The sequence below is a fragment of the Phocoena phocoena genome, chromosome 8 (assembly GCF_963924675.1).
Source record: "Phocoena phocoena chromosome 8, mPhoPho1.1, whole genome shotgun sequence".
NCBI lineage: Eukaryota > Metazoa > Chordata > Mammalia > Artiodactyla > Phocoenidae > Phocoena > Phocoena phocoena.
This window is the reverse complement of record NC_089226.1, coordinates 65128604-65156113: the sequence shown is the minus strand read 5'-3', so window position 1 is coordinate 65156113 and position 27510 is coordinate 65128604. Positions and strand designations below refer to the sequence as shown.

At 44.2% G+C, this 27510-nt stretch overlaps 1 protein-coding gene across 2 annotated transcripts in view; it reads left to right on the top strand.

Annotated features, from left to right (window-relative positions):
- IRAG1 (inositol 1,4,5-triphosphate receptor associated 1) overlaps positions 1–27510 on the top strand; it is a 115930-nt gene extending 88420 nt beyond the window's left edge. For both annotated transcript variants that reach the window (XM_065881554.1, XM_065881555.1), the window contains 7 exons: positions 1665–1806; positions 9296–9345; positions 9882–9989; positions 11662–11726; positions 20926–21045; positions 22362–22493; positions 27267–27510. In XM_065881554.1, coding sequence (XP_065737626.1) covers positions 1665–1806; positions 9296–9345; positions 9882–9989; positions 11662–11726; positions 20926–21045; positions 22362–22493; positions 27267–27510 — 861 coding nt within the window. The remainder of the gene's footprint in view (positions 1–1664; positions 1807–9295; positions 9346–9881; positions 9990–11661; positions 11727–20925; positions 21046–22361; positions 22494–27266) is intronic.

Here is a 27510-nt window from a genome sequence, read left to right as displayed (position 1 = left end):
CACAAAATACCTATTCAACTCCCAGGGAACTAGTATTTGGCAAAATGTGCTTTAGGAAAAACTGCTTTGTTTCATTAATCCTCCCAGCAACTCTGTAAAGTAAATAATCTTATCCCCTGATGAAGACGTGAAGTCTCAGAAAGGTAATAGCACTAGCGTGGGGCAAAGCTGGGGTGCAGGCCCAAGTCTGGCTCCCTCGCAGCCACTTTGAAGTCGTGAGGCACTCAGGGTACCACCCTGATCCAGCCTGGTGGGGTGGGGTCAGACTGCCTGAGTTCTCATCCTGGCTCCACAAGGATTCACTGTGTGGCCTTGGGCCTCTGTGCTCCAGCTTCTCCAACCGTAAAATGTGGATGCTGACAGTATCTGCCATACAGGGCACTGTGCCACTTGTAAAGCACCTGGATGTCGTTATCACTGTTGCTGTTACTGTGGACCCATGTCCTGCTGCGTGGTTTGCATGACAGGGGTGTTCCTGGGGCCCAGCCCTGGGCAGTTCTCATAGAATGAAGGAAGGACAAGCCACGGGGCTGTCCCACCCGTGTGCTTCCGGCGAAAGGGCACCCAACTCAGCAGCAGCACCCAGGAAGCCACTCCAGCTGGGAGCAGCAACAAAGAGAGTGCTTTAGGGAAGTGGCTGGTCTCAGCTCAGGGCTGTGGGGACTTTGTCCAGGGGACAGTCACTGAGCGTGTCCCTCTGTGGACAGGCAGGCCGCGGGCAAGGATCTCTGAGGGATCCACGGGGTGTCAGTAGAGAAGACTCTTCCCCATTTTGCACAGCCCTCGTGAAAGTGTTTCTCAGCCCACGCACGGCTCACTCCAGCCTTCACCCTTCTCCAAGTGGCTTCCGTGTCTCTGTCCTCACTGTCTTCTCTGGTTCCACTGGACTGGTTCAGGCACTCATCCTCTCTTCTCTTGTTGCTCTTGCTGCCACCAGTCTCACACCCTTCAGTCCAGTCTCCACTGGCGACCTGATTATGACACTCCCTTACTTTAAGACATTCGATGGCTCCCCTCTTCCTTCAGAATAAGTCCAAATTCCTTAGTCTAGCATTCAAGGTCCTTCACAACCCAGCCCTAACTCACCTTTTCTTCTTGCGAACAAACTCAGCCATTTGCTGATTCCTACATGAGTAGGATGACCTGTGCTTTCCTGGCTTTCCAGACAATTCTGGTATATGTTTATTGTCCCAGCATAATTCGTGATGGCACCCCCTTTCACTCTGCAAAGGATCCTGTCTGGAGGGGAAATCCTCACCTCAATAGAAGCCTTGTGATGACCTGCCTCTGGACCTTGGCTCTTGGAGTTCCCTGGCTAATGCTCTTTGTCTCTCCTGCCCATAGCCATGTGCCCAGACGCTACAGCACTTCACTCCGTCTCAAGAAGCCTCCCCTGACCCATTCTCTGCAAGCAGAGATGACTCTGCTCCCTCTCATCTCCTGAGGCTTTGTGGCTGGGCTTGTCCTTGTTATCCCTGAGTACAGGTGCCTGAGCCCCTGTCTCAACTCACATCCCCAACAGCAAACTCTCAGAGGGCAGAGTCACATCTGATTGGTCCTTGTATCCTTTCAAGTCCCCCAGCCCAGAGCTTGGCTCAGAGCAAACAGTGCTGATGAGCTTTTCATCCAAATGCCCTGTGTGTTCACACTCTTCTTCCCTGCAGGAAAAGCGCATGTCGAAAGCAACAGAAGTGATGATGCAGTATGTGGAGAACCTGAAGAGGACATATGAAAAGGACCATGCAGAGCTCATGGAGTTTAAAAAACTTGCAAATCAGAATTCAAGCCGCAGCTGTGGCCCATCTGGTAAGAAACTGGGTTCCTGTCCACCCCCGACCTTGGCCCTGTAATATTGGGTCCCTGATGGATCCAGGCTAGGATCATACCTATGAGACAGCCCCAGGACCTGTGTTAGGGTGAGCAAAGCTTGCTGCCTGGCCCAATGCTGCCCATAGGGGCCTCACAGTCACTGTTCCTGTGAGCTTGGGGGCCTGGAACCAGAAAGCATGAATGGCCCCCAAGCAACTCCTGATAAAAGTAACCAGAGAAGCTGATCACTGATGCAAAGCCCATAGGCTGCAAGAATTCAACCTCCTTTGTGAGAGTGGCACACCCCAAACCTTACAACCTTTGTGCTTTGGGGTCCCCACTTTGGGCAGCACATGCTAAGGAAATTGCACTTTATCCTGGAAAGCATTAGGGATCCAACCAAAGATTTTAATCAGGGAAATGACATGATCATATATAGTTTAGAAGATTCCCTCTGGCAGTGATGTGGCAATTACATTACTGGGGTAAAGCCAGAGACAAGGAAACCCACAAAGCAACTATTATAGTAATGCAGGTGAGAGATGGAGTCTGGGCAGAGGGGTGGAGTGAGAGCCTGGGTAAAGGAGACACTGCTGAGACAACTTTTAGACTCGTGGGCAAGACAAATGCTTTAAAGAAATACTCTTTTTTAAAGAAGTTCTATACAGATTGCTATAGAAGCACAGAGGAAGGACCATCTGGTTCCACTTGATATTGAGTTGCTGTGGTTTTGTTTTGTTTTTTATTGAAGTATAGTTGATTTACAATGTTGTGTTAATTACTGCTGTACAGCAAAGTGACTCAGTTATACATATATATACATTCCTTTTCATATTCTTTTCTGTTATGGTCTATCACAGACTTTTTTTTTTCAGGAGAATATCATTGTTATTTATTTATTTATAATTTTTTTAACATCTTTATTGGAGTATAATTGCTTTACAATGGTGTGTTAGTTTCTGCTTTATAACAAAGTGAATCAGCTATACATATACATATATCCCCATATCTCTTCCCTCTTGCGTCTCCTTCTCACCTTCCCTATCCCACCCCTCTAGGTGGTCACAAAGCACCAAGCTGATCTCCCTGTGCTATGCAGCTGCTTCCCACTAGCTATCGGTTTTACATTTGGTAGTGTATATATGTCCATGCCACTCTCTCACTTCTTCCCAGCTTACGCTTCCCCCTACCTGTGTCCTCAAGTCCATTCTCTACGTCTGTGTCTTTATTCCTGTCCTGCCCCTAGGTTCTTCCTGACCTTTTTTTTTTTTAGATTCCATATATATGTGTTAGCATATGGTATTTGTTTTTCTCTTTCTGACTTAGCTCACTCGGTATGACAGACTCTAGGTCCATCCACCTCACTACAAATAACTCAATTTCGTTCCTTTTTATGGCCGAGTAATATTCCATTGTATACATGTGCCACATCTTCTTCATCTATTCATCTGTCGACGGACATTTAGGTTGCTTCCATGTCCTGGCTATTGTAAATAGTGCTGCAGTGAACATTGTATCACAGACTATTGAATATAGTTCCCTGTGCTATACAGTAGGAGAGTTGCAGTGTTTTAAAGTAAAAGTAGGAGTTCTCCAGGCTAAAGGGGGAAACACACCCCAAGTGGAGGAAATAGCGTGTGCAAAGGCGTGGAGGTTGGGCTAAGAAGACTATGAAACAAACAGTCTGCTGTGGTTTGGGGTGTTGGAGCGTGACAATGACATGTTGAAGGTAAGACTTGTTAGACCAGGGCCACATGCCAGGCCCTGTGAAAAATCTGGATCTTTGTCCTCCAGGCAGTGAGGAGACACTGGTGGGTTTACACCAGCTGACATAGATTTTATTTTTAGAAGATTGCTGACTTCAGAGTGGACGATGCATTAGGAGAGTGTGGACACTGAGGGATGGAGAGACGAGTTAGGAGGCTCTGCCGCAGTCCAGGTGGAGGAGGATGGTGCTGTGGACCAGTATCTCTCCTTGGGAGCTTGCCAGGGTTTGGGCTCTGGCTGATGAGGTGTGGTGTTAGCAGGAGAAAACAGACCTTTTAGCAACAGGAATCCCTGTTGGAATGCAAACATCCGTGTTACCAAGAGCAGAAGGAGGGAAAGTACACAAAGTATAACAGATGGAGAAACCTTTATAAACAGGAGGTTTCACAAGTTTCCTGGGGAATATCAGTGACACTTCCCAGGGTCCAAAGGCAGCGTACACATGCTCCAGACCGTCTGCTTTGGTCTTGGCAGCAAGGCTCCTGACCCACATGCATCTGGGACTCTAAGAAACCTCTCCCTCTCAGTGTTGGAAGTTGGAGAAGCTACCACCAAAGAAATCCTAACACGTGCATTCTTACAATATTGTCCTGCAAGGTGCAGGGTCTCCTGTGAACCACCTTACCCACGATTGATGGAATGAGCACAGTTGCCCGTGAGTCTCATCCATTCATTCTACAGGCGTTTATTGAGCATCTCCGGTGTGCCCACGTGATACTGGAATACAGAGGTGAAGTGTACCCAGCCCCTGACCCAGAGGAGTTCCCAACCTGTGGTGAGGGCAAGGCAGTGTAAGCAGTGCTGTGATAGATGTAAGCAGATTTTATGGGCGCACATGGCAGAGTCCCACGTTCAGTCTGGGGGCCTGAGAAAGTGCTTACAATCAGATGGGAGCCGGTAGTTGAGTGTTGAACGGTGAATGGGTAGTTTTCACACATCTGTTCCCACTCCACTGTTTTTCCAAGCTACACCTCAGCTTGGGCTGGTACAGAGGGGCCAGATGTGCCCATCAGATACTCTGTGACCATTCCCTGATGGTGGTTGTTCTTTAAGCTTTTATATGACTTCTTTGTCATATACGCAATCTTTGTCTGTGCCTGAAGACTACAGTGAAAAAAAATATCTCTGATTTCAAGAAAGGTGATACACATTCAGAAGAAAAAGAAAACATCTTTTTTTTTCCTTCTGAATATGAAACATGCTGATTGCCCGCATTTTGGATTATTTCCTTAAGGTAGATTTCCAGAAGTGTAAATACTAGCTCAGGGGAAAGGAATATTTAGAAGGCTCTTTTTTTTTCTGTATAAATAAGATCTTTATTAAACAAACTGAAACAGAGAATTGAATAGTCACTGGGGAGCTTTAGGGGAAAAGTCACTTTTACCAAATATCCAGAGAGGGAAAAAAACACAAACTTCAGTTGACAGGAGTTGTGACCAGAATCGTCAATAAAGTAGTGTCATTGCAATGCCTAGCTTTTAGAAGAAATTAGTCAAGAGTCAATATAAATATCGCATAGATTCTCTCTAGTCATAGTACTACAGGTTTCCCTTTAAAAAATGGGAAACAAGTGAGGTTTGTTCTCAAGGCATCTTTTCCCACTTAGAGACCTTCATGCTGTCCCTTGACTGAAATAGATCCCTGAAATCTTACCTTTGTCCGTTCTACTGTAAAAAATGCCCCAGTTTTGTGTTCAATTCCTTGTGTATTTGCTCTCTATATTTAATGGTGACAAACTAATATATGCAGTTTTCTGTGATTAATAAAGAACAATCATTCCCTCTATCAGGTGGATTTGCATTTTAACGGGGAATTCTGATGACAGACAGATTCAGAGTTTATGTCACTAATCTTTTTTTTTTCTTTATACAGCAGGTTCTTATTAGTTATCTATTTTATACATATTAGTGTATATATGTCATATAAGGCTCTTAAAGCAAATTATTTCCAAATAACCCATTGATATTTCCATTTAATGGGTAATGGTGATGCTCAATTCATTGTGCCATGGACATTCTTGACTTTTCTTTTTGAAAATATTTTTGACTTTGATGGGCCAATATCGTATCTCTTCCCATAGTTTTAATTTGTATTTCTTGACCTTTTCAAATGTTTATTGGGCATTTGTATTTCTACTTGTGTAAATTCTCTAATTCTTTGGCCACTTGTGAGATTGGTATTTTATTAACTGTATGAACTCTTCATACACAAAGAATATTTTCTGGTTCTGCTGTTTGGGCTGACTGGAAAACTTGAAAATCCTTTGACTACAAATACTTAGAAATTTCTGCTGGATAAAGTGAAGCAAACATTAGTCTAAAAGAATAGCTGACTCCACAAGAAAAGAAATTGAAATACTCAGATACAAGAAAAGAAAAGAGAACTGAAACCAAGCTCACCCTGCAGCTTTCCTTGAGGATAAGAGTCAGCCTCAGCTATCTGGGCTCTGGGCTTTTGCACTCATGTGCAATCTGAGTTGAGGCCTCGGACATCCAAGGCAGAGAGTTGACTCTGAGCCTCCCATAGAAAGTTAAGACTTTCCAAGGACTGCATCTGTGGAATACTCACCAGCTTACAATGGAACAAATCAAGGAAGTTTGTCTGTTTCACCCTGGGCTCTAGTAAGAAAAAAACGGAAGCTTTCTCCTTCCTCATAGGAAAAGTGCATGCCCACAAAGTACATGCCATAACAAAAGTGATGCAATATGCAGAGATTCTGAAAAGAACATCACAATGGTGCTGCTAGGAACACCGCAGAAACAAACATAAATCACTCTGGAGAGACACACCCTGTGCCCAGGAGACACAGGATCCTCTAAGTAAAGCTTCACAGAAGATGAGTTTACAATATAGAATTATAAAATAGGAAAACAATCTACCACAAGCAAGAATCATCAGACACCCAAACCACAAGACTATATGCTAAAGATAGCAGATAATAAAACAATCTGATACATTTTTTAAAGATATGGGTAAAATTGTTAAAGGCATAAAAGAACAAATCAGAAATATGAAATAGAAGAGTACAACTGTCAAAAAAAGAATAAAATAGAATCCTAGAAATGAGGAATAGAGGTGTGGAAATTAAAAACTCATTTGTTTAGGAGTGGTAGTTATTAGAATTGAAGCTGTTCCTCAATATTCAGATCTCCTCCTCCTGAATGTGCCCATTCAGATGGGCACACTTCTTCTCCATCCCCTTGAAGTTAGGTGAGGCCATGTGATTTGGCATTAAATGTCAGTGGAGGGATATGTGTCGCATTTGAACTGAGGTCCATAAGAACTAGTGTGCCATTTGCCTTATGTTTCTTTCTCTAGACATGGCAACCATCACTGCTCCAAAATAGTAGAAGCTCCATCAGCCTGAGTCTTGAGTGAGGGGATGGAGAGCAGAGCCTGCTGCCAACTCATAAGCAAATGGACATGTAGCAAAAGCAAGAAATAAATCTTAGTTGTTATAACCCACTAAGGCTTTGGGGTTGTTTATTATCGTAGCATAGCCTAGCTTATCCTGATTGGTACAACATTTACATCAGATTAGGAACAGTTGAGGAAAAAATTTGTCAACTAGATGACAGATTTGAAGAAGTCACCCAAAATTCAGTTCAGAGGGATAAATTAATTTAAATATGAAAGAAATGTGATACGGGATATAGAATGAGAAACTTCAAAATACTTTTATTAGGAGATCCGTAATGAGAGAATAAGGGAGAGAAAATATTCAAAGGAATTTCCCAGGATCTGAGAATTTTCCAGAACTAAAGAAAGACATGAATCCTTGCATTTAGGAAGTACAGAGACTCCCAAGCAAAAGAAATAAAAACACATCAGAGAGAAACTTTAGAACCCCAAGGACAAAGTGCAGTTCTTAAAAATAACCAGAGAGAGAAGACGGATTATTCACAAAGGAATGGCAATTTCCAAGACCAATAATAGGACCAGGAGACAATGAAGTAGTGTCCAAAGAGCTGAGAGAAAATAACTGTCAACCTGGAGATAATACTACCAACTAAACTATCATGCAAGCTTGAGGGCTTTGTAAAAACATTTTATGGCAACAACTGAGAAAGTTTACCTCTCACAGATCCTTGCTAAAAGAACAACTAAAGGATGTGCTTAGGGAAAAATAAAATTGAGATCAAAAGAAAGTCAGAAGCAAGAAGGGATGGTGATCAAAGACATTTGTAAACATGTGGGTAAATCTAAATAAGCATTCACTGTGTAAAACAACAATCATCATAATTTGGGATTTCTAAAACAAAGTAAAATAAAAATACTGAAAAACAGGGACTTCCCTTGTGGCACAGTGGTTAAGAATCCGCCTGCCAATGCAGGGGACATGGGTATGAGCCCTGGTCGGGGAAGATCCCACATGCTGTGAAGTAACTAAGCCTGTGCGCCACAACTACTGAGCCTGTGCTCTAGAGCCCATGAGCCACAACTACTGAGCCCATGTGCCACAACTACTGAGTCCGTATGCCACAGCTACTGAAGCCCGCGCACCTAGAGCCCATGCTCCACAACAAGAGAAGCCACTGCAATGAGAAGCCCGCTCACCGCAGTGAAGAATAGCCCCCCGCTCGCCGCTACTAGAGAAAGCCCATGCGCAGCAGCGAAGACCCAAAGCAGCCAAAAACAAAATTTAATTAATTAATTTAAAAAATACTGAAAAACAATATAATTTAAGTTCAAAGGAGTGATCATTTTTTTAAGGTTGATTCAGGAAAAGGATAGAGATCTTGATTCATTTAAAATCTAATGTCATGTAACATGTTAAAAGTTTAAGGGGGCACAGTAAAGATTACAACTAAAATATATAAATTCCAAACCAATTTGGGTGGAGGGAAGGTTAGAAAAAATTCAATTAATGAAGGAAATATAAACTACAAAATGAGATGGTAGAAATATATCAATCACAAGAAATATAAACAACTTAGACTTGTTGGTTAATAGAAAACCTCAGATTAGATTAAGAAAAAGTGTTAGTTATGTGCTTTTCAAGAGAAACACCTACAATACATGAATATGAGGAATAGGCAGCTATACAGACTAGACGGTATTGGTCAAACTGAATCAAACTGAACTGAGCTGTCAAAAACCTTTCTTTACACATACTGGTGTTTTCTAGTGGTAGTATTATCCAGGTGTGGTGCTAAATATTTTACCTGAATTTTACATATTTTACATATCACTTAATATATGTACTAAGGAGAAGAAAATCCAGAGGTGCTAGTTTCTTTTGTTCTGAATTATTTTGTAGATGACATATTGAAATTACTATTGTCAACAAGTTTCCATTTTTTATTGACACCACACCTTCCTTGCTCATAATTTCCGTGACTGTACATTCCTTGAATGAGCAAGAAATGACCCAATAAGCCCTGGTATTGCTACGAGGAATCTTCACATATTCTCCACGGCATAACCCAGAGACCGTGTGGTGGTGTGAGGTGGAGACCAGAGGTGCAAGACTAGGGATTCTCATAGTGTCCAGAGGAGTTAGGATGAAGGCTGTGTCCCCAAAAAAACCCACTCTGCAGATGATTGTTTCAAAAGGTCAAGTGTCAAATTCAGTGACCTCTGCACCTAGGCCCTTGGGACATCCCTTGAGGGTCAGTTCTGGCCCATAGATACCTTGGCTTAGTTTCTGCTATCTGCTTCCTGCTGGAGCCTACTCTGAGAACTAACCTGGGTTCTTCTCTGTTCCCTCCTGCTGCAGAAGATGGGGTCCCTCGCACAGCACGGTCCATGTCCCTCTCGCTGGGAAAGGTATGCATGTTCAAGGAATACTGGGGAAAGAAAGACAGAAGTTTCCACAGTCAGCCAGGAAATCAGTCATTCTTGGATCCACAGGTGCAAAAGAACCTCTGGACAGAGTCTCTCATTCAGCTTCCGAACCTTGCTAGCTCATCCTCCAACCTTCCCTTGCTCGTGGCTTCCAGTACCGCACCATCTCTTTAATGAACATGAAATGATGCACAAACTTTGGTTATCACCATAGATCATTTTCATACACTGTCCAGGGTTTCATACACTGTCCAATGACTGGGCGTCATTTCTGTTCCATCTCTTCAGGATCTGAGAAATTAAAATCAGAACATGTTGAGAAATCACTCATCACTAATAAAAGAAATTTGTTAATTTTGGCCACTCTCTCTACACCAACCCCCAGCACCATCACTACCCTAAAACCAGGATATCCATTGAACACAGCATTTGGAATTAGTAGGCACTTCCCAGGCCTTTCTGAACTTTGGGTGCTGCTCCCTCCATGACAGTGGGCCTGATCCCTTCTCTTCCCACAGAACATGCCCCGCCGGAGGGTCAGCGTGGCCGTAGTGCCCAAGTTTAATATCCTGAACCTGCCTGGCCAGTCGCCCAGCTCATCTCCCATCCCCTCCTTACCAGCCCTGGTGAGTATGATAATGCTTGCCTCCTGGGCCTCAGGCTCACAACTATGGGGGTGACCTGGATGGGGTAGGGTCAACAAGGAGAGGAAATTCCCAGCACAGATTCTGAGCTATGGGTTCAGAAGCCTCAGTATAGACCAGGCCTCAGGTCTTGTACTGCCCCGAGAAGACTCAGTGTCCTTGAGCAAGGTGCTGGCAGCTCAGAGAGTGTTCCTTGCAAAGCGTATGTCTTTTCATGCTTAAACCAGAACTCTCCACTCTGCAGTGGGTTTAAGCAGCTGAAGATTGCATTATGGAGTACTTGGTAAGCTGAGCTTTGAACCCTAGGCCCTCTGATTCCAGAGCCTGAGTTCTTAAACCCAATGTTACCCTGCTTTGATTCATTACAGCATGGTTTACAACATTGAAAAATTGGAAATAAGCAGAATTCCCATTAATAAGAGATTGGTTTAATAAATTATGAAAAGCTCAATAACGGGTTTCTATGCAGCTACTAAATATATGATTAAAATATAAAATTTTATTTATCGACATGAAAAAAGTCCATAATTTACTATTAACAAAATGCAAAACCCCAGTATATACAGCGTAACTCTGTCTTGTAGTTTAAGAAAGAGTGTTTTTCTGTGTGTAAACAGAAAATTCTGAAAGAATGTAAGTAAAACTACTAATAATGGTTATCTCTGGGCAATGGTAAAATCACAGGTGATTTTAATTTTCTTGATGCCTCTATATTTCTAGAGTAAGAATGTATTACTTATAATCAGAAAAAAAATCTGCTTCAATTTTTTTTTTAAAACAAAGACTATTCCTATAAACAAAATATTTTCTAGATTCCAGAACTTTGTGAATCTGCTTAAACCTACCTAAAACTCTTAGGAGAGCTAGTTAGTGCTTTTAACAGGGACTATTTCCCATTCTGTACTAAATGTATAATGTGGCTTCCAAATATATATATTCCTTTAGACTAGGGGTTAGCAATCAGGGCTATCCATTAAAATCACATAGGGTACTTCTAAAACATTCAATGCGTAGGCCCCAACCCAAGATTGTGGATTGGGTCAGTACTTTAAGAAAATATCCCCCAGGCGATTCTAACATGCAGGCAGAGTTGAAAGCCATTGTTTAAACCAAATCCATTGCAGCAAAACAACGTGGTATTCCTGGGGAATTTATTATAAAGAAATTTCTGATGCCTTGAGCTTTTAGGAATGGCAGGTATCTCCTGAGAGTTGTGCTTGGAACTGTATCTCGAGGGCAGTGATGGGCTTGTGTGAATCCATCCCAGGGGCCTTGGGGCCTGCATTTGGTAGGAGCCTCCCTGGTATTTAGTCCAAGTCAGTAAACAGGGAATAGAGAGAAACTGATGGCTCCCCTCCAGAATGGAGCCTCAAGATGTAAACTCTTTCCCTTATTCAAGGAAACTTGGAAGAGGAGAAGGAAAATGTGCACATTGCCTGTGCCCCAGAGGGAAAGAACACCCAGGAAAGGAGGGCAGAGAAGCCCTGAGGAAGGGCCAATGCCTGAGCTCAGATGCAGATTAGAAAGCTTGGGGAGGGGGAAGGGGAAAGAAGAGCAGCAGCAACCCCCTCCCCAGCATCATCGGAGACCTGTTGGCCCAGGCTTCTTCCTTCCTAGCTGATCCTCAATTCTCTGTCTCCTGTTTTCCATTCAGTCAGAATCACCCAATGGGAAAGGCAACCCACCTGTCCCCTCAGCACTGCCTGCACTTTTGGAAAAGTAAGTATGTCCCTTTTCCTCTTAACTTTGGGGATCTCCGAGGTAATTTCCCCAACTCACCTTTCCTCCCAACCTCACTCCCCAAATGCGATGGAAAGCAAATTAAGTTCTAGGGGAAATGAATGGGACTCTGAGACCCACAAAGATTTCAGACCCAGTTTGCAAAATTCCTGGGCCAGGAAGATGCTGCAGCTGAGTCCAAGTGTGCCTCCGTCCCAGAAGAGCCCAGAGAGGACAGAAACCTTCTTTATTCAATGGGATCCTTTGGGCTACAGATACAAGAAAGCCCCAACTCAAAGGGGTTTAAATAGCAGGTCCACAGATAAGGCTTTTCCAGATGTGGTGCAGCAAGGCCCCAGCTCAACCTCTATAATTTCCTTTTTTCTGCCCACTTTGTATGTTGACTTCATCAGCAGGTTTGTGGCAAATGACTACTACTTCCAGGTATTTCATCCAATCATGACAACATCTAGAGGAAGAAGGGGATCATCTCTTTCCATGTTTCTTTCTTAGGAATGAACTCAGAAATCTTTTTTCAGTCTTCCTTCTTATCTTGTTAGCAAATTTGGAACACGCTCCTTTTCTAAACCAATCACAGACTTTAGGAATGAGATTGTCACCATGGGCTTAAACTATGCCCTAGAGATGGGAAGAGCGTTCCAGCTCTTCTTCCAATGGGAAGCGTGTCAGCTTCCCATTGACCAAAATGGCTCCATGAAGAAGAGTAAATTCATGAGCAAAATCACATTGCTTTTAGGAAGTAGGAGGGAGAGTGAGTATTGAATTCGCAACAAACAGTGTCTGCTACGCCTACCTTTTCTAGGCACCTATGCAATTTGCAGGTCTTTTTATCCTCAGCCAAAGCAAGGCAGGCTATTTCTACATACTCAGAGGAGTTTATAACTTGCTTTTCCAGTTCTTTCATTTGCTTGCTGGAAAACATCTGGATCACAGCTGCCACCTCTCAGAACTTTCCCCACGTGTCTTTCCTCATTTGGTAAAACATACACCTCTATTCTTCCTTCTTCCTTGCCTTGAGACAGCTTTAGTCCTTCATTTTTCATTGATGTTAGAATAGTTTGGCTTGACCTGGCAAGGAATGTCTGTGTTGGGCCCCTTTTTTAGTACAGACAAACTCCCAGCTCCCCACCCCCAGACTCAGCCTGTTTTCCTCACCTCTCAGAATATGCAACCACCAACCTGTCGTTCAGTGACTCTCCCCCCATTAATCTTGACGTTTGCAAGGCAATTCCTCACTTTGCCACCTCACCCCGGGAAAGCTAACAAGTTCTTCATGTTGTGTAGAGTGCTTTTGTCTGTTTCTTTGTTTCTTTGTTTTCTTGATCACTACAGGGACATCGTAAAGGGGTGACAAACTAACAACCACGTGGAAGTAACCGAGGCTACAGAATTTTACCGAGTCCCTAAAGTCATAGTGTCTATCTAGTCCATGGTCTCTGAATTTCTCCAGAAATGGTCATCTGATGCCCTGAGTGAGAAGCGCACTGAAATTCTCCCTTCCAGTCCTGCCTTTGGACACACCAACCCCTTTTTTTCCAACAAGGCTCCATTTCTAACTGTTGACCTGCAGAGCAGGTTAAGGCAGAAAATCTATGTCCCCTCTCTCCCCAGCAGACTCTCATGATGGGGCAGGACCTGGGCTCTGTAGAACGAATGCTCAGGCCTGCTGGGAGCTTCTACCTGAGGCAGTGGAGGTCATCAAGAACCTGAACTATCCTTGGTAGGAGCAAGCAAGGTGCAAAACGGGGGACAGCAGGCAGCAGCCCCGAATCAAGAGTGGCAACGAATGAGGATCAATGGTGGCAGCACCATTCCAGGGGTTTAGAACCAGGAGAGATAGGGACAGAGTGAGGATTCAGGCAAGTCAAGCAAGAAGCTGTCTGCTGCTCATTCTTATGGGCTATTCAGAGAGACCACCATGATACATTACCCATGCTGTAGCTGACTTGCCTGTTGGAAATATACCCAGCCTATAAAGATGGCTGCAGAAAGGGGAGGGGATGTTCAAAGGAGGAGGGATTCAGACTAACAACAGCTTCCCCCTCTGGATTTCTAAAAGCTGCTAAGTAATGTTCATCTAAATTTATGGAACTGGAAATATCGATTGCCAAGAGGCTGACAATGAGACAATCTGTGAGTGAAAATGAATTAGTATCTTCCATTCTAACAGAAATACAGTTGATTCTAGCCACCTTTTCCATACTGTTAAAGAGAAATAATGCATTATGTGTTAATATGCATTGCTTTCTAGATTGCTGTATTTAAATCATCTCACATTTCCCTAGGCATACAGTGACTAAGCAGGTAGGGAATTGGCTAAGCACATGAAAGATGATGAGAAGATCATACTGCCTGTGGATACTTCACAAGCAAATACCTAACTGCAGACTGCACTCCCAATATGACTTGAGAGAATTCTGAACCTTGTTCTTGCAGGTCACTTCATAGTAACCTGTTCTTCACCTCAACAAGGGTCTAGGAACCTGTAGATTTAGAGAAAAATATAGAGAGTGATATTTAAAATTAGTATTAAAGGTCAAAATAGAACAAGGCTCAAGAACAGTTTCATAAGTAGAAAAAGCTATTTATTCATAGTCTTTCATTTTTCATTCCTTCAACAATTAATAACCAAGAGCCAGGCACCTAGAATGCACCCAAGGAGCTCGCAGTATAATGGGAAAGACAGATGGGAAACAGCCTATTGTATACAATATGATGGGTGATATCAGAAGGAAGTATAGGTTACCAAGGGAGTAAGACACAAGAAAATGATCACTCAACCCAGTTTTGGTGTGGGGGGTCGGGGGACGGAGGCTTAGAAAATGTTTCCTCTAGGAATTTACTTTAAAAGTGAAACATGAAGGTCATATAGTTAACCAGGTGAATAGGAGGTTAACAACATTCCATGCTCTAAGGCAAGAAAGTGGAGTAGTCAAGGAACACTACTGATGATTTATCACATGCTTACAATACTTATTATTTATTACATGCTTTCTTTTTATTTATTACATGCTTACTTTTTGCCAAATGCTGTTCTAATTGCTTTACATTAATGATCTCATTTAATCCTTACAATAATACCATGAGGCAGGTATACCATTAATATCTTTATTTTATAGATGAGGAAACTGAAACTCAGTGAAATCATCACTTGCCTGAAGTTACACAGCTAGTAGATAGCAGAATTCATGTGCTTAACCACTTAATAGACCCTCAACTGGAAGAACAGAAAGAAGTTCAGTGTGACTGGTGAGAAGAGAGCGGATGTAAGAGCAATTTTTGAAAAAGCTCCTGTGAGCTATTGTGAAAGAAGCTGGTGACTGCCTGGGTGTGGAGTGGAGGGCAGAGTGGGTGGGAGCAGAGGGTGTACACAGAGCCATTCACTGAGGGATCAGCAGCATCGTAGATGTGGATGGTGCTCAGGGCTGCTTTCGTAAGGGGGCCATTAAACTGCTGTATCACAGAGCAAATTTTCACTCTAATTTGTAAAATAACCATTTGGTACACTTTGGGAGCCCTCAAGATAAATTGCTTAAAGGTTTTATGACATTAAATATATACAGTAAACAACTCCCCTTTGCTGATAGTATTCTGGAATGGATTAGCCCTCAATCAACTAGTAGTGGACCCCAGAAACCTGGGATTGAGTAACAGAGATTAAGGAAGCTACTGTAGCCCAGTTCCCCCGGGCTGGGCTTGTCTGAGGGAGCCTCGGCAGTGGGGGTGGCTTAGAGACCTAAATGAGCCCGAGAAGGTAAGATCTGTCCATTGGAAAGGATTGGAGTCACTTTCAAATATTGTTAACCATGTGGAAAAAATAGACTCTACCATATCTGCAGGTCACACAACACATTTTGATTAAACAGCCCCTCATGTTACTGAGAGCTGAGCACAATGACAAATGTTTTTGACCCAGTGGACATGAGAGAACAATGAGCCTTATTCTAAGTAATCATCCCCAAAAGAAAGCATGCAAGATTATGGCCTAGGAATAGATGCCAAGATCCATGAGTGTCTAGCCCAGAAGTCCTTAGGTGGGCACAAGCTGTGCTCAGCTCCACGTTTATAGGCATGCATAGGGATTCCTTCAGCTCAACCCAAGCACTGAGTTCTCAGGAAATAGTCATTTACATAGAGGACCTGCCCATTATGTAAGATTAACGGGCAGGGATGAGATGAGCCATGGTGAAGTCAATACAACTCAGCAAACAATTAAAGGCACTTACTATGTACCAAGCACCATTCAAACTGACTGTCTCCCTGAAATCACAGTCATATGGAGGGATGGACATGTGTATAAAACATAAAAGTGCCCTAGCTCCAAGTTATGCTATAAAAGAGGTGCAATGAGGGTATAAAGGGAGGGAGATATCAACTTTAACCAGAGGGTGTGAGACAGAGGAAAACATTAGCAACAGTTCCACAAAGGAAAAGGTATTTGAACAGTCTTTAAAATGCATAGGGAGAAAATTCCAGATAGTTGGAGAAGATATTTAAGGAAGTATAAGCTCAGTCTAAGGGTCAGGAAATAACAGTAAACATTTTACACCCTACCATATTTCATAAAATAATTGCTTTCCCTACCCTTGGCTGTAGCTGTGTTTTTCTGCTCTTGTTCCAGTCATTAGGACAAATAGGGAACGGCACATTAAGCAAAGATCGCATGGAAGGGAGTGGATAATGTAATTTTAAAAAGGAGAAATGTTATGAATAGCTGATATTTTTAGAGCATTATCTTTCTTGTTCACAATGGGTTTTGGTTTCCAGCCTGATGAAATGTAAATTTTACAAGGTCTGAGGGAAACTAAGACATGGGAAACTGATGCCAAGAATGAGGAGACTCACTCATAAAGCCTGTCTAAGAGGTCGGGGAGGGTGGCAGCTGTGATCTTTCAGAGTCCTGGCTGAAAAGCTCTGCTCGCTGTTCTGCCTCGTTCGAGGGCTCCTCCATGACAAGACTCCCATTGGGATTCCAGACACCTAGGTAAGCTGCAGGATTTATAGAGAAGGCATGGCCACCAGTATACTTCCTTTAAACTCATGATTTCATAACTCAAATGGGCTCCCAGCACCATCAGCCATCCTACTGTGATCTTCTAGCACGTGTGTCCCCCCACCCCCACCCCATGATTCTTACACCTTCTCTTCCCTCTTCAAGCCTGCCTAGACCTCCCTACCTCTCACGTTTAGCAGATGACCTTGTCTTCCATTTTATAGAGAAAATTTAAGCTATCAGATAGGAGGATCCCTCTCATCTTCCTTTGCCAAACTCCCAGCTCACCATCTTCATTTCCTTCCTCCCTTTGTTATGACCAAGGAGAAGTTTCTCCACCTTTCTAAGGTCTGTCCCTACTTTCTTTTTTCAAAGAATTTATTCCTTTGGTCCTCCCCTTTCTCTCATCCCCTCTACTGGATCATTTCTATCCACAGTCAAATGTGCCTTCATCCCTTGACCCACTTTTTCAGTTACTTGTTTCCCTGACAGTCTTCTATTCCCTGTCCTTGTCAAATTCCTGTCTACGTCTCCCCCTTTCTCACCTCCCATTCTTCCCTCAGTCCGTTCCAATCTGTCTTTGCTCCTACCGTGTAACCAAAGCTCCTCTTGACCTCCATGTTATCCAATCCAATAGTTGCCTTTTCTGTACTCATCTGACTCGGGCTCTCAAAAGTGTGTGCGTGACACACTTAATGCTCCCTCCTTGACACGCTCTCCTTTTGTTATCAAAGGGGGGTCCCACTGCGCGCTGCTTACAAAATCACTACTCACAAATAGTAGAAAGGAACGGTGCCTTTAATCAGAATGCTGGCAATCTGGGGAGATGGTGGACTCAGTGTCCCCAAAAACCACCTCCAAAGATTCTGCTCAGCCTTGAAACTTTTAAAGGGAAGGAGGGAAGTAATCTCAGTTAGTCATTGGAATGGGGGTCAGAGTGGTCACCATCCCCCCGTTGCATGCAGGCTCGTTCACTCTAGATGTTATCTTGTTCACACAGTTTGGTCACACAGTTTGTTTGGGAGATTACTGAAGGGGAAGCTAGGGAAGAGATCTGGTCATCTGTTAATTACTTATTCTTCATTTCTACCTCTTTGATCTACGGAAAGAACCAACAAGTTAGGCAAGGTATCGTGTAATTAAAAGATTTGAAAGGTGTGCGTGAGCTGGAGATGAGTAGAGCATGGGGGTGCCTGGCTTAAAAGGGGTAAGAGACCTGTACTCAGAAAACTATAAGTTACTGATGAAAGAAATCAAAGATGACACAAACAGATGGAGAGATATACCATGTTCTTGGATCGGAAGAATCAATATTGTGAAAATGACTATACTACCCAAAGCAATCTACAGATTCAATGCAATCCCTATCAAATTACCAAGGATATTTTTCACAGAATTAAAACAAAAAATTTTACCTTTTGTATGGGAACACAAAAGACCCCGAATAGTGAAAACAATCTTGAGAAAGAAAAACGAAGCTGGAGGAATCAGGTTCCCTGACTTCAGACTATACTACAAAGCTACAGTAATCAAGACAGTATGGTACTGGCACAAAAACAAATATAGATCAATGGAACAGGATAGAAAGTCCAGAGATAAACCCATGCACCTATGGTCACTTAATCAGTGACAAAGGAGGCAAGAATAAACAATGGAGAAAAGACAGTCCCTTCAATAAGTGGCACTGGGAAAACTGGACAGCTACATGTAAAAGAATGAAATTAGAACACTCTCTAACAGCATACACAAAAATAAACTCAAAATGGATTAAAGACCTAAATGTAAGGCTGGACACTATAAAACTCTTAGAGGAAAACATAGGCAAAACACTCTTTGACATTAATCGCAGCAAGATCTTTTTTGACCCACCTCCTAGAGTAATGGAAATAAAAATAAACAAATGGGACCTAATGAAACTTAAAAGCTTTTGCACAGCACAGGAAACCACAAACAAGACGAAAAGACAATCCTCAGAATGGGAGAAAATATTTGCAAAGGAAGCAACTGGCAAGGGATTAATCTCCAAAATATAGCAGCAGCTCATGCAGCTCAATATCAAAAAACAACCCAACCAAAAAATGGGCAGAAGACCTAAATAGACATTTCTACAAAGAAGACACAGATGGCCAAGAGGCACAAGAAAAGATGCTCAACATCATTAATTATTAGAGAAATGCAAATCAAAACTACAATGAGGTGTCACCTCAGACCAGTCAGGATGGCCATCATCAAAAAGTCTACAAACAATAAATGCTGGAGAGGATGTGAAGAAAAGGGAACCCTCCTACATTCTAGGTGAGAATGTAAATTGATACAGCCACTATGGAGAACAGTCTGGAGGTTCCTTAAAAAACTAAATCTAGAACTACCATATGACCCAGCAATCCCACTCCTGGGCATATACTGGGAGAAAACCGTAATTCCAAAAGGTACATGCACCCCAGTGTTCATTGCAGCACTATTTGCAATAGACAGGACATGGAAGCAACCTAAGTGTCCATCAACAGAGGAATGGATACAGAAGATGTGGTACATATATACGATGGAACATTACTCAGCCATAAGAAGGAATAAAACTGTGCCATTTTCAGAGACGTGGATGGACCTAGAGGCTGTCATACAGAGTGAAGTAAGTCCGAAAGAGAAAAACAAATATCATATATTAATGCACATATGTGGAATCTAGAAAAATGGTACAGATGAACCTATTTGAGAGAACAAACGTATGGACACCAAGGGGGGAAGGGGTGGTGGTGGGATGAACTGGGAGATTGAGATTGACATATATACACTACTATGTATAAAATAGATAACTAATGAGAACCTACTGTATAGCACAAGGAACTCTACTCAGTGCTCTGTGGTGACCTAAATGGGAAGGAAATCCAAAAAGGAGGGGATATTTGTATACATATAGCTGATTCACTTTGCTCTACAGCGGAAACGAACACAACATTGTAAAAAATGTTATTCCCAAAAAAAAATCGTCACAGGAAAAAAATTAATTACAATATAGCTTTGCTAAAGTGACAAGAAAATGGGCTTCCTGCTGAGGGCAGTTTCCTGCAAAGAGCTGCTTACACTCTCTCAGCTACCAGGACTCCATGCTCTCCGGGTTCTCCTCTTACCTCTGTGGCTGCTAATTCTCAGCTCCTCCACAGCCTCCTCCTCCACCTGAACTAAGGACAGAGATGCCTGTGGCTTGGTCCTGGGTCCTCTTCTCAATTTTCCTCATACTATGTCCCCAGGCAGTCTTATCCATTTCCCTGGCTTTAAATACCTTCTATATTCTGACTATCTCCAGCCTAGAGCTCTTCTCTCACTCACTTTGGTATATCCAACTACCAACTTGACATCTCCACCTGGATACCTCACAGGCATCAAAAATCTTGTCCAGGAGTTAATTCTTACCTCATTGCTCCTCTTCAGTTCCTCAAACATCTCCACATCCTTTGTATCCCGAGGTGTTCACACATCCTGCATCCTCTACCTGGGAGGATCTTCCCTCTGCTATAGATGTGGCTGACTTCTCATCTTTCAGGTCTGTGCTTCAGTTACTCCATCTCTGAGAGGCCTTTTCTGGCCACTCAATCTAAGCAGATTCTCTCCTCATTATTTTCTGTCATTGCACAGAGTTTGTTTCTCTCATAAAAGTTATCACAATTTGTAATTAATTTCATATTTTTTCTTTCCTTTTTTGGGCATTCTCTCCTGCTGTGCCCCGTGTTGGCAAAGACCTTTTCTTTTGTTTTCTAATGTATCCCCAGCACATTACAAGGTGCCTGTGACTTAGCACTGGGTAGATATTTACATGAATGAAGCAGAAGATGGACTCCAGGGATGGGATGACTCTGAACGTTTGGTCCACCTCCATCTTCCTCCTCTTAGTGCCCTGGAGCTCCCAATGTCTGTCTGTCCACTCAGAGCATCTCCTGGAATAAGAATAAAAGTGGATTTGAGAGCAGGAGGAAAAAGGCAAGCTGGTACAGTACTTGATGTCTGGGGGCCCAAGGAGTATTCATGGACTAAGGCCTTTATAAAATCTTAAGGTAGAAAGATTGAAATAAATTCAATCCAGAATGAGTTTCCTCACTTCCGGCCAGGAACAGGACAAAGACATGGTCTGGTTTTCAGAAGTCCCATCTGTCCCTGAAAGGATGCCCTGTACTTCCTTTTTCTTGCTAGTGGGAAGACGAACGGGGACCTGGATTGTGAGGCCTCTGCTTCCGTCCCGATTCCAAGCTGCCTGGAGGGGTTTAGCCAGGAGACCAAGGCCAGGATGGAGGAAGAAGCATACAAGAAGGGGTGAGTCAGCCTTCAGCAGCCCTGAGGTCACCTGGCATTGCTCAAAAGATACCTTCCCACGGGCCTTTCCTGTCTCTTAGAGGATTTAGGGAAGCAACCCGTGGCCCTGGGACCTCCTTGCCTGAGTAAGGAACTACACAGGAAAGAGCAGTACTGTTCCACAGGAAAGACAGGAGGAAACGAGGCAAGAGGGTGTGGTAGATAATAACTAGGCTGCCCTCTTTTTTAGGCAGAAAGCCACCAGAATGATCTGGAAATCAGGGGCCCTGGGTGGGTTCCTCTTGGTGGTGCCTGAGGCTTCCTGACACATGCCCAGAGCGGTCACGCCACTGCCGGCAGTGCCCAGGAGCAGCTGCAGCCCCACTTCCTGGAACTGCCTCAGCCATCCCTTCTTCCTGTCAAAGGAGCCCCCTAACTTTCAGTGCCCCTTCTCTAATTGAGCTTCAATTGCACTTTTGGCTCGTTGTTAGTCACTGATGAGGCAGAATACTGAGCAAGGCCCCAGCTAAGCCAGGTAGAGAAGTACCTCTGTCCAGGTACCACATCCTGAGCTTCTTTCCCAGTAGCTCCTGAGGGAGATACAGCTTCCCTCTGACGTGGGACCTGTGGGCTTCGGTGTGGTAGCCACCTGCACCGTGGTGGGGTTGCCCCAACCCAACTGTGCTAGCCTTAAACACTCAGCTGTAGGACAAGCAAAAAGTATGTTCAAGGTAATATTAAACCTGGGAGAAGGAAGTCAGAGGGTTTCTCTTGGAAAGCCTGTCTTTTCACCCACACCTGTCCTCCGTACTTAGAATGCAGGGGAGTGAATGCTTCCATCAGCTTTGTGAACATTTACTGTGAACCTGTGTGCCTTTCACTTTCACAAAGCTTCCCAACAAGCCTGTGTGACAGGTGTCACCTTCCCCAGGTCAAACCATATACCTGGCACTTCCTCAAAATATTCCAACATCCGTGCAATGAGTGCCAGCCTCTCCTTTTTACAGGGGAGGAGCTGAGGCTCCAAGGCCACACAGTCCTTAGCCCTCCCAAATGGTTTGTAGAAGAATCCAGCCAGGAGACTCTGCACCCATATTTTTTCCCTCTTTTGTCACACTTTCACATAAACAGGAAGAATGGCTGAGGGGTGAGGGGAAATCATCCTGACAGGAGCCACCATAGAATGCAGTGGAACTTCCCAGCTTTTTCCTCTTGTGTGGAACCACAGGAAGTGAGTGTGTAATCATCAGAGATGCTCAGTGCCTCCTCTAGCAACTCAGGAAAGGATGCTCTGCCCCTGGCCTTTCCAGACTCAATTGTTCGTTGTTGCCTCCCAGATACCAGGAAGGTCTAAAGAAGACCAAGGAGCTTCAAGACCTGAAGGAGGAAGAAGAACAGAAGACCGAGAGCCCTGAGGAAGCTGAAGAGGCAGAAGAAACTGAGGAAGAGGAAAAGGAGCAGAGAAGCAGGTTGGAGCCCTCGCCATTGCTGAAATGGGTCCCAATTCATTTCATTGCACGACATCCCTGGAGGTGCCAGTCCAGGGCAGTTGTGGGTCTAGGGCCCGAGTGAGCAGCCAACAGAAACCAAGAGGGCACTCATGTTGGAGGAGGAGGCAAAGGAAATCCCAAAGAGCCCAAATAGTTAATAAGAGGATGTTTGCAAGAGCTGAGGGGTCAGGGGTTGTGAAGGGCTGGACCGGCAGCAACCAGCAGTTCTCAGGAGCTGAGAAAATGTGAGGGACCACAGTTAGCTCATTGCCCAACCATTCCCATGAAAGAGCCAAGTTCAAGGAAGTTGGCCTGAAGCCCTAGAGGGGAGCTGGGACAGAGAGAACACAGGGAGGTAGGGGATGAACTCAACTTTGGGGCAAAGGAAGTGTCCGACAGGTTCTTTCCATGGTGATCAAACAAGTTTGGTCGTCTGGACATTGTTTTCACTTTGGTTTGGAAATACTTGGATTTTTCCTTTTAATATACTTTATATTTCAAGTGCATTTTCCACTAAATCATGAAAGATATGTGTAACAGTAGATAAAGGTAATGTAGATCCTGCATCTTAATCAATTAATCTAATCAGCTGCTACCTTTGGGACAGGGTATGTGTCTGTGCCTCATTGCTGGCAGACTCTGGAAATCACATGCACCCAATGAATAAGGTAATAAAATGCCGATTAGAAGTGAGATGGACATGCTTCAAAACACATAGGAATGACCAGTAGAGCCTAGTTGGTGGAAGATTCAACCAGAGTGAGAGGTGTCAGCCTGCATGAGTCAACCCCAGTGTTCAAGGGGAGAGCTGGAGAAAGGGCTTCACTATTGGAAACAAACCTGTGCAAGGGCATACCACCTCCCCTAAGGAGAGAAGCCCAGTTTTCACAATGAAAGCACAGTCCCTACTCCAAGTGGCTTGTTCCTATCCTTCTTGGTCTTCTGTCCCTCCTGGGTGTCCTCTGCTCTTGTTTTCCAGGCCACCAGACTGTCTTCTCTCCTTTAATGCAGTCAAGCCCAGGCCTGGGCTTCAGCCCTTTCTTTGGCTCCCTTCAAAACAGAAACACAGGCTGGGACTTCTAACCCTTCCAAACACTAGGAAAGAACAAAAGAGAACTAAACAGAGAGAGTACATGGAATATAAACAGTCTGGTTTACAAAGCACAGGGCTGGAATCCTTATCTAGCTAATTTGATCTTGGGAGATTGTCCCTCCCATTTCATGAAATCCCAGAGGAAGTGAGCCTGTGCCTGGCTTCCCCTCTGTCCAGCTCCTGGTCAACAGCACATGGCAATGGCCGCCCTTTGCATCCATCGTCCAAGAGTATCCTCTTGGTCCTGCTGAGGATACTGAAAGGCCTCGTTCTCTTTCCCAACTTCTGCTCCCTCTCAGATTCACTTCTTGGTCTTATGAACATGCCTGTACCTCAGGTGCTGGATACCAGGCATCAGCACAGCCCCGAGATGGGTCCTCGGCCTTCAGCACATGGTGTAGCTTCACCTGTTCAGGCCCAGCAGTGTGGCATCATCTCCTCTATAGCGACAGACACTGCTATCATAGAAACTGCCCACCTACAGTTACAGGGTCCCTTCCTCACCTGTCACCAAAGCCAGACTAGCCCCAAGAGCTGTTGTGTTCAGTGCCAGGCAATCCATTCATTCGCAAATCCCTTACATACACAGTTGCCTATAGGCACCTGTGCTCAAGCATGATTCCCCCCGTGAAATTTTGGCATCTCATTAACAAGCAAGGTCTAAGGTTATTAAAAGTTCCATGTCCTACTTAGTGCATTTTAAAAACACTGAGCTAACCCCAGCAGCTGGCCCCTTATTTAAGAGATTCAGCATCAAACACCAGTCTTTTTATCTGAATCTCTCCTCTATTATAATAATATGTAATAATATAATCTGTTGTCAATATTACTTTCTGGAGGATCAGTTTAAGTGAACTTTGGGTGAATCAACCCAATATCTTAACCATATTAAAACACAGAACACAGTCTTCTGACATTTAGGTAATGCATGGAACAAGTGAGACTCATAAGATGCAACAGGGAACTGTTGTCTTTTCTCCCACTGTCTGTTCACACTGGATTTTTGGGGTTAAGATGATATTAGGCAGACTCCTTTACTCTTCCAATAACTCTCAGAAAATAGAAGTCCTCTGGTCAAGTTTAAGTCCCAAGAATAACCTCATTTCAGTAATGAAAATGGCCAGTTCCCTGAAATAGTCAAAAGCCTGAACTTCTCCCCATACCCCCTGGCCTCCTGCTCCACTCTGCTTCAGGAAGGAAGCCTATAGTGGAGACAGAGCTGACTTCTTGCTCTCTGCCACTCCCGCCTTCCACCGCAGCTGTGCTAATGCAGCGCCTGACCTCTCCAGAGCTAACGTTGGGAAAGGGGGTGGAGATCAAGGGTAGGAAAGGTATTACCTGACTGGTCTTCTTGTGAGCGGGTTCCAGGCCTTAGCAGGCATTTAAGGTTGACCTTCTGATTTTGTTCAGTGTGGTGTTTTATGGGACCTTCAGAGAAAAGCACCCCTCCTACCCGCCAGCTCACACATGTTCACACCATTTCTGAGGATCTCTCAACTGCAGGTCCCCTTATGAGGGCGAATGCAGCTCTTCTGGCCAGCTACTTAAAATCCCTCTCTCAGTCCTTGGGCAGCTGGAAGTATACCCTCCACGCTCAGCTTCTAGGTAGCAGTTCCGGGCAGGGTCTATGACATCCCATGCCAGCCTTCCTTCTCCTGACTACATCCAGTTACTGTGAATATGCACCTTTGACCCACTAGTGGTGGAAGGATGGTTTTCCGTATCGTGGCCCCCTGCTCTGATGCCACCAAACAGTTCAGCAAGATCTCACTCTTCACATCTCTCAGGTGGGAGTCACTCACTGTGCCCCCAAATTACGACATATCGAGCTCGCCAAGCAGCATCTCCGAAGCCCCTCTCTCCAGGCCCAGGTGAGGGGGCGGCAACATCACCCTTCCCAGTGGAGGAGTAGGTAGACCTCAGAACAACCAAAAATTGATTTCCAAAGGAATTCTATTTCTAATCTAATTCCATTTCTAACAGCTTTTGTAGGCTGGAAATGGGTAACCAGCTAAGGGTCACGAAGCCAGATCTTGCCCTCCTCCTTTGCCAGCCCACTTAAGGATGGGGTGAGAGTGGGATTCTCCCTGCTCCAGCAGCTTGTTTTGGAACACAGAAATACAGCCCAAAAGAGAGACTGTGTCTTAGCATCCAGTTGTATCTGAATAGAAATTAAAGAAACTAAATGGGGCTGAAAGAAACTAAGCTTCCACTTCCAAATTCTCTCTCCCCAACAGTTGTGAAAGTAGCCAATGATTTTCACCTCAGCTCATGTACTCACTGTTTTGCTTTGCTTAATTGTTCCTGAAACAATCATCAGTGGGTCCCACATGGAAGAGAAACCAACCAGTGCTTTAGCATCCAAGGCAGGCACTCTGAGCATCTGATCCCTTTCTACGGAAGGGTATGTGTTGAGTCTCTGTACCACTGTCAGGCACCTAGCTCTCTGCTATTAGAATAGCAGAGAGAGAGAATAGCTAATCTGCTATTAGCTCTCTGAATTAGAGCTCTCTGCTTCTCAGCAAATGGTCTGCACATTTCAGTGTCTGTGTGAACCTCAGGATCTTCAGAAAGACCTCATGTCCCTTTTCTCACCTCTTTCATTTGGTGATCCTCAGTATTCTCACTGTTATTTTTTAAAATAGATCCGGGATTAGAAACAGGAAGAAATTCTAGCTTAATGAACGTGTCCAAGGCTTCTCCAGAGAGCTCTAAGAATGGACTCTTCAAAGCAGACCATCTGACCAAATGTCTTTTCAAGGGGCCACAAAAAAGAGTGGAAAAATTGAAAGGCAGTGGGGAAAAGAGGAAGAGGGAAAAGTGGAGTGAAGCAGGCAAAAAACAGAGGGGGAGGGTTGAAAGGGAAGGAGGGAAGAGAGAAAAGAGAGAGATGAGAGGGGAGAGAAAAGTGTGGAGAGAGCAGAGAAAGTGGAGGAGGGGTTATTTGGGAATGAAGATTAATAGGACTGAGAAAACATCTTGAATAAGTCACCCAGAGGTTGCTGGAGGCCCCGGGACAGTTTGAAGTGAGCTCTTGAGGTTGATCTGGTTCCTTGAATTACTTGTCCAGTAATTTATTACTCGACGTTGAGAGTCTTCTAGGAGTTTATCACAGTCCTTCCACTCTAGATACAGTCAGATGTGGAACTGAGGACAACAGATTAGGCGTCTGAACATGGAGGCGGGGGACAGGTTAGAACTCGGAACTGATCACTGGTACCACTAAGTGCAGAAAAGCTGTTGGTGCTGTCTGGTTGCATGGGAGAATGTGTCAGCCACCCTGGTATCCTGGGGCTTGGGGGAGTTCAGATATCAATGACCATCTCATGAGTAGATGAGGGCCTGTGTGAATGGATGAACGATCACACAAATAAGCAGAGTGTTGTAGCCTAGACGCTCCCAATATAAAGGCTATAGGCTGGAGGCATCACAATCTCCTGGGGAAAAATTTTAACTATAGATTCTTAGGCCATACCTTTGGAGATCCTTATTCAGTAGACCTGGGGTATTTTGAATCATTGCTGCCAAACGACGCTATGCACAGCTGAGTTTGAGAACCACGGCTCAAGACAACATGGAGAGTATTCCAGATGGAAGTTCTGGGCATCGTATATGCGCCCAACATACTAAACCCTCCACCTGTGTTTTTCATTTGACAGCAAACTTGAAGAATTGGTTCATTTCCTACAAGTCATGTATCCCAAACTCTGTCGGCACTGGCAAGTCGTCTGGATGATGGCCGCAGCAATGCTGGTCTTGACTGTTGTGCTGGGGCTCTACGGTTCCTATAACTCTTGTGTGGAGCAGGCCGATGGGCCCCTTGGGAAATCCACTTGCTCGGCAGCCCAAAGGGACTCATGGTGGAGCTCAGGACTCCAGCATGAGCAGCCTACAGAGCAGTAG